The sequence below is a fragment of the Charadrius vociferus genome, unplaced genomic scaffold (genome assembly GCF_000708025.1).
Source record: "Charadrius vociferus isolate BGI_N301 unplaced genomic scaffold, ASM70802v2 scaffold549, whole genome shotgun sequence".
Lineage (NCBI taxonomy): Eukaryota > Metazoa > Chordata > Aves > Charadriiformes > Charadriidae > Charadrius > Charadrius vociferus.
This window is the reverse complement of record NW_009650103.1, coordinates 550,056-560,162: the sequence shown is the minus strand read 5'-3', so window position 1 is coordinate 560,162 and position 10,107 is coordinate 550,056. Positions and strand designations below refer to the sequence as shown.

General features: G+C 38.5%; 1 protein-coding gene across 1 annotated transcript; it reads left to right on the top strand.

Annotated features, from left to right (window-relative positions):
* Positions 1–1,076: 1,076 nt before the first annotated feature.
* Positions 1,077–9,619, top strand: TTF1 (transcription termination factor, RNA polymerase I). Its single transcript, XM_009892309.1, has 11 exons — positions 1,077–1,659; positions 1,744–1,957; positions 2,808–3,058; positions 4,213–4,398; positions 6,265–6,343; positions 6,629–6,759; positions 7,278–7,506; positions 7,842–7,931; positions 8,152–8,217; positions 8,918–9,003; positions 9,459–9,619. The coding sequence occupies exons 1-11, from the start codon at positions 1,077–1,079 to the stop codon at positions 9,617–9,619; spliced, it is 2,076 nt and encodes a 691-aa protein (XP_009890611.1).
* Positions 9,620–10,107: the final 488 nt, after the last annotated feature.

Sequence of the window (10,107 nt, the reverse complement as noted above, 5' to 3'; positions counted from 1 at the left end):
GTTAGCGGCGGCCCGGCGGGGCGGGACGGGACGGGACGGGACGGGACGTGGGCTGGTGGCCCACGGCCTGGCTTTCTTAGCACAGTGCTGGGGCGGAGCTGTGTGGTGAAGTGGGGTTTGGTGACGGTCCCCAGAGCTGCCTGGTGGCGTGCGGTTTGGTGGCTGTCTCCGGGGGTTTCAGAGCAGCCGCTTCCCGGCGGTAATGTCTAGTGCTGCTGGAAACTGTTGTGGGGATTTGGGGATGTGAAATTCGGGGTCTTGTGTTTCGAGATGACAGGATGTTGCTTTGTAAGTGTTACTCATGTGCTGGCCGTAGAAAACGTGCTAAAAAATAATTCCCACCCGCACTGCGTATCTGTGGTTTTCAGGAATAGATTTGAGAGCAGCCGCTTCCCGGCGGTAATGTCTAGTGCTGCTGGAAACTGTTGTGGGGATTTGGGGATGTGAAATTCGGGGTCTTGTGTTTCGAGATGACAGGATGTTGCTTTGTAAGTGTTACTCATGTGCTGGCCGTAGAAAACGTGCTAAAAAATAATTCCCACCCGCACTGCGTATCTGTGGTTTTCAGGAATAGATTTGTTCTGGTTACAGTCTGTGGGAACTGGTGGGGCTCGGCCTGTTTGAACATAGTCAGGAGCTTCTAATTAGAGAACTTGGTTTTAATGCTGATTAGTTTAATGTTTCTTTATTACCTTTGGCTTGTTGCTGTTTCAGTGCTGGAAGCAGAGTTGAATATAGCATTCTGTCATTGCTTAGTTATGCAAAATCAACTTAAAGGTATTAGTTATTAAAGTATATCTTTGTTGTTCTAGGAAGGCAATTTTAAGGCAATACAGCTGTGATGCACATCTGTTTAATGAAGAAAACATCACTTTTTCATAGTCACTTTACAGTATTAGCTGGATTGAAAAGTAAGTATCTTTATCATCTGTTTCTCAGATAATATTGAGTTCCATAATATTTTAATGTTTTGGGCTGCTTTGTTTTGTTGGTTTTAGTTTGTAACAATGTGTAACGGTACACAGATTGTAGCACTTGAGTAAAATTTATCTCTTTTCTTTAAGATAAGAAAAAATATGACAGAAAAAGCAAGTGCAGATGATTTTCAAGTTGAGGATTTTCTCAAGAAGAAGAAAAAGAGAAAACATAAAGAATACAATAAGAAACATGAAAATGATGAAAGAGAAAGTATACAAAATGCAGAGATTAGCCGTGCTTCACCACTGCTCTGTGAAGATCGAGCAGCACAGAGTGGAGAAGGCCGTAAAAAGAAGAAGAAAAAAAAAAACAAGGGGGAGAAGCAACAGCCTTCATTGGATAATTCTTGTGTAGGACTGGAACATGAAGTTAGTAATGAAAATGGAGTAGATGCTTCCCAAAAGAAAAAGAAAAAAAAGAAGCAGAAGTATGATGGTACAGATGATCAAAGTGATGCAATTTGTGTCACAGTAAATCAGCATACCACTGGTAGTTGTCAGGAGATCAATGCTGATTACATTTATTTAAAACAATCTGTTAAGAAGAAAAGAAAAGAATCATTGCCTGATGGGGATGAGGTACGTGAGCTGCCTACCACAGAAACACGTGATAAAAATGACAAAAAATCAAAAAAGAAGAAGAAAAGAGGCAGTAATACCCAAGATACGCAGGAAGACACAGGTGTAACCGTTGACCAATCACTGTTGTCATGTCCTGAGCAAAACAGGCAAGGGGAAGACACAGTCTTGCTGTCACCTACAGAAGAGGGCAGTGTGGCAACACCGCAGCAATGGCATGAAGATGGTGACTGTGATGCTGCTTCTGCTGTGAGTGAAGATTCTATGGATGTACCTACTGATTTTTCAAAGACAACTAAAGCAGATGATCGAACTCCTAAAAAAACTCCAGTGCATGCCAAAAAGCGAATAAAAAGCAGTGCTTTTGTCATGGAAGACAGCTCTTCAGAATCTGACGTAATGTAAGTTTAGGGTTTGGGTTTGTTTGTTTGCTTTTCCTACCCCCCAGATATGTTTTTATCACATTATTTGGATTCCAGATTTTTCTTGAGTCTGTGTTGTATGTATTTTTAAAAACAACTTCAAAAACCTTTACAGTATGTTGAGATGTTACAGATGAGATGTTGAGAGCTACTTTAAGAGCTTAGTTATCAATACAGTAAAATTTGTAAGAATACAGTACCATTGCTTTCAATGTAGACTATTTCCTTCAACGTAAAAACTGTAGGTATAGAAATAATTTATATGCAAGTAATTCATATTAGGAAAAAAAAAAAAAAAAAAGAAAGGGATTCCATCTGTTAAATTTGATATTTATAGTGAACGTAGGCATTTTTGCCAAACAAAAGGCGAGGTCAGCTAAAGAATTTAGTGTTCTGTGTGAACAGATGCTCGTGTAAATAGCTGTTGGTGCTTTTGCAGTGTCTAGAACTTACAATAAGAGCACTAGTAAGAGACAGATGGAAAAGTTCTGGGTTGCCAGTGGTAGCAAGAGACGCTATTTCTTCTGTATGTCCATGTGAGAGAGTTTTGTGGGAAGGGTGCGGATTTTCAAAACTTCAGCAAGCTCTTTGAATATTGTAAGTATAGAAATTTGATAATAATAATTTGATAATGTCAGTGCTAAAAGGTTGGAAATACAAGGGGGTAGATGTATGAAGTATTCTGTGTTCCTTAATTAATGAACATGTTCATTCTTTTAATGGAAGAGATACTAACAAAATCTCTGTTTTGGAGCTCTAGTGGTGTATTTTATTTTACTCTTTTTTTGTTTTGTTTGTGTTTGGGTTTTTTTTTTTGTGTGTGTGTCAGGACACCAGAACCCTCAGCCTCAAATAGAAAGAAGGACCAGAATAGTTCCTTTACTGAGATGGCAGCCCTTGATGAGCTTAATCTGGATGATGAAGAGTTCCTGGACTCTACCACATGTTCAGTTGTGGATTTGGATACTGCAAAACAAGAATTGGAAGAGTTTATTCCTCATGTGCGGAATATATCAGAGAGTTCAATCAGGAAGATGGCTAGAAGAGACCTAGTGAGGTTTAAACAGTTTAAAAAACAAGGTGAGCTCTCAAAATATTGTTGCAGTGAGGAAGGACTGTGCAGCTGTGCTAATATTTTGAGAGAGAGAAAATCGTTTGGTTTTGTACTGTCTGTCACATGCGTGGAGTCTGGTTCACTTCATTCCAATGGACATACTTTCTGTTTCTTTGCTTTGTAGTATCTACTTCCTCGTTGACAAATTACAGTCAAAAGTGAATGTGTAATTTACCTGCTCCCAGCTCTTATTTTGTCTCTCTTCAGTTTTCTTTTTTCACCTTTAGAATTTGTTGATCTTTCATTATATGTGTTGTGGCTTGGGCTGGGCTGGGCACTAAAATGAATGACGGATACTCTAACTTCTCTCCCAAGTGAGAGAAGAATGAGAGGAAGGGAGAACTTATGAGTTTAAAAGAAACTAAACTACTTTAATGAAATATTAATAATAAAATAATATGAAGAAAATATAAGAATATTAATAAGAAAATAATGAAATATATACAATATATACAAACCCGTATCGAGCTCCCAGGATGATGATGACGTCAGTGGGCACTGGGAGAGTCCCAGACTGGACTCGGCAATGGATGGGAGCTGAACTCAGATCTGGATTCAGGAACATGTGGATCGGGATCAAAAGCAGATGAACAGACAGAGTCCTCCTCAGACACCAGCCACTGAAGAAAGAGGGCTGATCCCTTTGATCCCTCAGTTTTTATACTGAGCATGAGGCAGATGGGATGGAATACCCTGTTGGTCAGGTTTGGGTCACCTGTCCTGTCCGCTTCTCCGCTTCTTATGTTTTTTCCTTTTCCGACCCTCCAATGGGGCATATAGCAAAGTGAGCTGGCCTTGGCTGTTATAGCAGTAAGTATAAGGAAGAGGCTCTCTGCATGCCATCCCTTGGTATTAACTATAAACATTAGGTTTTACTGTTCCCAGAAGCCTGAAAAATGTGTCTGAAAACCTGTCTGAAAAATGTGTTAATTTCAGAGAGTTCAATTAGAAGAGGCTTAACTGAAAAGTAAAATTACCGAAAAGAAAATTGGTTCTGTTTTACCTCAAACCAAGACATTATCTTTGTTAAAACCTGAAGTGTAATGCACGAGAGATGGTACTTGAGGTTTGCTTCTTTCTTTTTTTTTTTTTTTTTAATAAAACTTTCTGTATATTTTAGGTATTGCTGTCAAGTTTGGCAGATTTTCCCAGAAGGAAAATAATCAAATCCGGAAAAATATTGAAGAATTCTTATTGATTACTGGAATAGACAGTGCTGAAAAACTCCTGTTTACCTCAAGGTATCCAGAAGATAAAGAAACTATAAATCGCCTAAAAGCAGAACATCTCTTTTGTGAAAAACTTTGTAAGTATTTAAGTTCCTTCTCAAATAGCTGAATGTTACATTCCATAACCTGGTGATATCAGTATATATTTTTAAAAACAATGTTTTTATTGAGAAGCACTAATGTTGCTAAATCTGGCTAAAAAGGAGCATGCTGCTGAGATTATGTAGTTGATAATCTGTACAGTATAATGTTACTATCTTTTCTCGGTTATGAATAGGTTAGAGGTTAAAATATCATAATGATTAGCAGCACTTACAGACTTTTAAACTTGCATTTGGGCTTTATGGCTTAAGATGCATTATATGCCAGGCTTTAATTAAGCATAGTGATTTATTAATGGCAGGTGTGATTAAGCCCTCTCTGAAATTGTCAACCATTCTTAGAGCACATAAATAGGTGGCAGGTTTAGGACTGAGTGAGTGATGTCAGAAACTGAAAGAACCTAAAGGGGCTACAGGAGAGCTGGGGAAGGACTTTTTACTAGGGCATGTAGTGACAGGACGAGGGGGAATGGCTTTAAACTGGAAGAGGGCAGGTTTAGATTAAACATTAGGAAGAAGTTTTTCACTTTGAGGGTGGTGAGGCACTGGAACAGGTTGCCCAGAGAGGATGTTGAGGCCCCATCCCTGGAGGTGTTCAAGGCCAGGCTGGACGTGGCCTTGGGCAACCTGGGCTGGTGGGAGGTGTTGGTCTATGGCAGGGGGGTTGGAACTCGATGATCTCCAAGGTCCTTTCCAACCTAAACCATTCTATGATTCTGTGAAATTAGGTCATTAGCCAAAGTAGGTAGTTTTCCAAGTCGTGAGGAAAACCAGTAAAATTCTTATGACTGAGATTCTATTTGCAGGGTAAGCATCTCTTCTCTTCCTCTTTCCTCATTTTGTTAGGCTACTTTTGGCTAGAAAACATGCACAAACACTTTGTATGGCAAACATGTTCACTTTGTAACATCTCTGATTAATCTACTCAGTGCACTTGGTCAGTGGCTTTCTGTTCTGCGTTGTTCTATATCATTAGCATAGGCAAGACAGAGTAAATGACAACCTGTAATGGATTTGGATACTAGTATTTATTGAACGGTCATGGAGGCTACATACCTGTTGATTTTTTTCACGCATGCAGGCATTCCCCCTGCATCATTATGTTTGCCTGGTGTTGACTTCTCTCCCCATCTGGGAGGTCGCTCCTGGTCTGGGAAAACCGGGCAGAGTCTCCTGTTGGTGTTATGCGAGTCGCTTGCAGTCATCTGTTCTGCGTGTTGCTGACCAAGATTGTTATGTGTTCCCAAGTATTGGTCCCAGTGGATCTTCCCCCACTTCAAGGATCTTTCCTTCCGCCAAGATCTTTACTTTGTTTTTGCTGGATACGCCTAGTCACCGCTTTTGCCCATCGAATTAGTCTATATGCAGAATCACAATATCTCATCAGCCTCCTGATTTCTGGCTGTCTCATCTTTCTCTGTTAATAGGTGTATTCAGTACATTACTTAGATGTTATCAAAACTTACAGCCGGGCCGTACAATTTGTAGCTAATGAGTAACACGTTTGTGCTGGAGAGTTCAAAAGTTCAGGTTTCCATACTCACCCACACCTATGTGCTCTGGCACACAATTATTTACCGGCTGTCAGCATTCACAATCCTGTCAAGGTCATAATAAGTACATCTTTGAAGCTTCTCAGGAGATTCTGTTCTGACTATTTCCTGTGCATTTACCAAAGTGTTGTAGAGTATGTTCTCTTGAACGGAGGGTATCTGTCATTGACAGCATGGTCGTGAAAATGTATGTTATTCTTTTGGTTTTGTTTTGTTTTTGTTTTTTTTTTTTGAATTACCCTCACCAGTGTGAGAAATATTTCTTAAAAATGAAACATTTACCTTCTAGCTGAGGGTATACCACGACCCTGGAGGCTGATATATTACCGAGCAAGGAAGATGTTTGACCCAAATAATTATAAAGGGAGGTGAGTAATTTGAGAGAGTTTCTAAATGCTAACATCAGTCTCTGATGTTTATTTGTACATTAAAAATGGATACAAATGAAGATAATCTCCCTTATTTGTGTCAGTTACTGTGACTTAATTGACAGTTTGTTTTTCTGACTAGTCCTTATCAATTCTTCTGTTCTAAAATGTGACTTGAAATGGTAGTGATGAGTAACTTTGAAATGCCTGTAAAGATTACAGCTCTTTTAAGATGTTGGAATGGTCTGAATTTACAGCTAAAGCTGTGCCCATTTCCTCAACTAGGTATAGTAAGGAAGAAAAAGAAAAATTAAAGAAGTATCATGCTCTGCATGGGAATGATTGGAAGAAGATTTCTGAGTTGATGTCCCGTTCTAACCTCTCAGTTGCTATGAAATACTCTGAAATCAAGTCGGGTATGTAATTTTAAGGCAAAAAAAATTATTCTGTGTATTGCAATTTGAGATGTTATTTTAACTGTATGTTGTATGTGCCCTAAACTTCAGGAAAAAAAATCCCTAGAGTGGACTTCTTTTTTAATTAATTTTTTTTGTAGTGGTTCTTTTTTTCCAAACCACGGATCACATTTTCCATACAGAAGGGATAAGAACAGTCTCTGATAGAAAAAGGAAGAGAAGCGGTGGAACAAATGCAACTCTTTGTTAGATGGAACGGGCATCTAAATAGATACTTTCAGGGGGAGGGCAGGAGGAACTTGGCAACCAGGTTTTAAAAGATAGAAACTAGGGATCAGTGCTGTTCTTCAGTGATTAGGCTGAATGCCTCTCTCGAAACTGGTATGCAGAAGAGTTTCTGAGAAGCTTGTTAAGAGGCTGGTCATTTAAATAAGAGCAATGCAAAGTGCAGCATTTGCTCTTTTGCTGTTTTTTTCCTAATTGTTTATGATACATTATGCCTTATTTTTCAATTTTAGCTGTTAATTATGGCCCTTGGTCAAAGGAAGAGACCCAGAAGTTAATGCAAGCAGTGGAGGAGGTGATTAGGAAAAGGATGGAAAAGGAAGACGCAAATTCTCTTTCATCATCGGAAAAGTCACAGAGAGACATCTCGATTGACCGTGAGACACTGTACCAGAAATTACCATGGACTGAGATTGAAACTAAAGTGGGAACTCGATATTGGAGACAATGTAAACAGAAATGGTAAGGTTTTACCTTTACTATATTGAGATATACTAAGTTGAGATAGTAAACCGTGTTCTGGGGTGCATTTAACTCCATTCTGCAAAAGTTTTTGTGCCATGACGATTGTTTGGTAAGACAGGTAATAAATAGGTTGTAGACTACAGGAAAGATGTTGCAAATGTGTCCGACGCTAAGAAATAACTCTTTGCTAGCTATGGTAAGTTTTCTTCTTGCTGTGATAGTGAAGCCTGATTTCTGCTTCTCTGTGGCAGCAGTAGCATCTTGAAGACGCTTCCTTTAGATGCTTGGAATTTCTTGAAATGATATAAATCTTTTTCTGTGTGTTTTCAAAGGACTACAATTTTGACAAACAAGATCACCAAGGGGCAGCAGCTATATAGGGGGACCAAAGGATTACAGGCCAAGATCAATCTTATTAAAAGGTATAGTTCAGAGTCACTGTAACCTTTCTGTATCTCTTACTGTTCTGAGTTGCGTTTATAAAAACTTACTGGGTGAGAACGGCCTGCAGTTTCATACGGGTTTCACAACCACTCTTTTTTTGGACAAAACGTCCTGTGACTTCTGACTGGGGGAGCTGTAAGCATTATTGAATTATTTCTTGAATTCTGCCTTCAAACTGCTTCTGTGTTATATTCACAGGTTGTATGAAATGCAAGTGGAGGATGCTAATGAAGTAAACTGGGAAGAACTCAGTAATGCTATCGGGTAAAGTTTTTTCGCTCTTGTTATGGATACAAAGGATAGTTGAAGCAGACGGTCTTAAAAATTCCACAAAGGAATCAAAGTTCTTAGACCCCTGCAACTATAGAAATGTCATTTAAGTTGGTAACATACAGTTGTATATCCTTGCGTAGTACTGAGCAGCAAACCATGCCAATAATCTCTGAAACTTAGTTCTAACCACTTTAGGAAACCCTCATTGTACTCCCAGCACATCCCGTATACGAGAAATGTTATGTAGTCTGTGCTAAAGTATCTGATAAAGGACTTTTCCAGGTGTTAATCAGCACATAGCAAAAGGGATAATTATTGGAGTGTGTGATATAATATAATAGTCGTCTTCCAAACAAAGTAAGTGTTGAATATGAAATTACCAGTACTGTGAATGCTGTACTTCCTCTACAGCGTTTCTTTCTTTATCCATATACTTTCAGTTTCATTTACTATGTCTTTTCACTAAGCATATAATGCATATGTATAATGGGAGGGTTTGGGTTCTTACCTTCAAGGGGAACTGCTGTCTTGAAAAACCATTTGGATGAGGATTTGAAATCCATCCTTTTTACCTGAAGCTAAGATCTTGTTTGACTGGCATCACTCACTCTCATGAATTGATAACTCAGTAACAACTAAACTTTGTAATAGTTCCTTGCACCGCTAATTCTTTGAGCTCTTCTCTTTTCAGAGGTGTTCCTAAAGCCTACGTTCAAGCAAAATTTTATAAGCTAAAAGTCTCCTGTGTTCCTTTGTGGCAAAAAAAGACTTTTTCCGGTCAGTATCCCAGCTGTTTGTGTATACTCCTTAAGGTTTTTGCTTGAATCTAAGAGGATATGTATTCCAGTTTAATGCTTTCTTATTTAGCTTTCCCCTAAGTAAATTGGCTAAAATCTCAGGCTTTATACTTATTTTACTAAATTATTATTATTTTTTTAATAACAGTTTACTTTCAACGGCATCTTCATGCAATGCTTATCAACCTCTTCTCTTTAATACCTGGCCTTTAAGTTTTATGACTGTGCTTTTTTATTTTATCTTTGCATGTATGTATGTGTCTGATCTACCCTGCAGCCACGGTGATTACTCTGGAATAGTGAGATTTTTTTGCATTTAACACTGACAAAATAATTGCTGTCTGTGAGATACCGTTTCCCCAGGGTACCCAATTCCATTACAGATCTAATTAAGACTACTTTTTGTTTTCCTCTCTTTTTTTTCCTCCCCCAAAGAAATTATTGATTATCTTTTTGAAGAGAAGCTTCCAGAACTAGAAGAAAAGTTAGAAAAAAGGAAGGGGAAACGCCTTAGTTCTGACAATTCAACAGCCGATGAACAGAAGAAGGCTTTCCGACTCAGTGACATTTTTGACTCCAGTGAAGAGAGTGATTAATTGACTGCCTTAAAAACAATTCCCAGTCTGTGTATTTAACAATGAAATGGATCTGGTTGAAAGTGGGCGCAGATCAACAACTGCAGGTACGCAGGTTAGCTAATAATGGAAAAAGTAAAGATATGTATAGCTGATTTTCTTGTTCTGTATTGAAGACTGAGGGAAATACAGGTTTTGTTCCATCTTTTACTACCTTTGGTTTTAGAAGTCTTTTTTTAAGCATCCAAGTTGCTTTCTGAATGTCTCAAAAATAGTATTTTTTTCCCACTGCTTTGTTTTCTCTGGAGTTGGACGCTGCTGTTTACCCTCTCTGCAGGAACGTGGTTTTTCAGAACTTAAATATAAATTCATGCAATTGGGAAAAGGCTCAAACAAGGACAGCTTTCAATTTACTTTTAAATGTCTATAATAAACACATCTTAAAACATCTGCGTTGATGGAAACAGCACAACTTTGAGTTTGTTTTTTTATGTGGTTTTTAAAAGCAA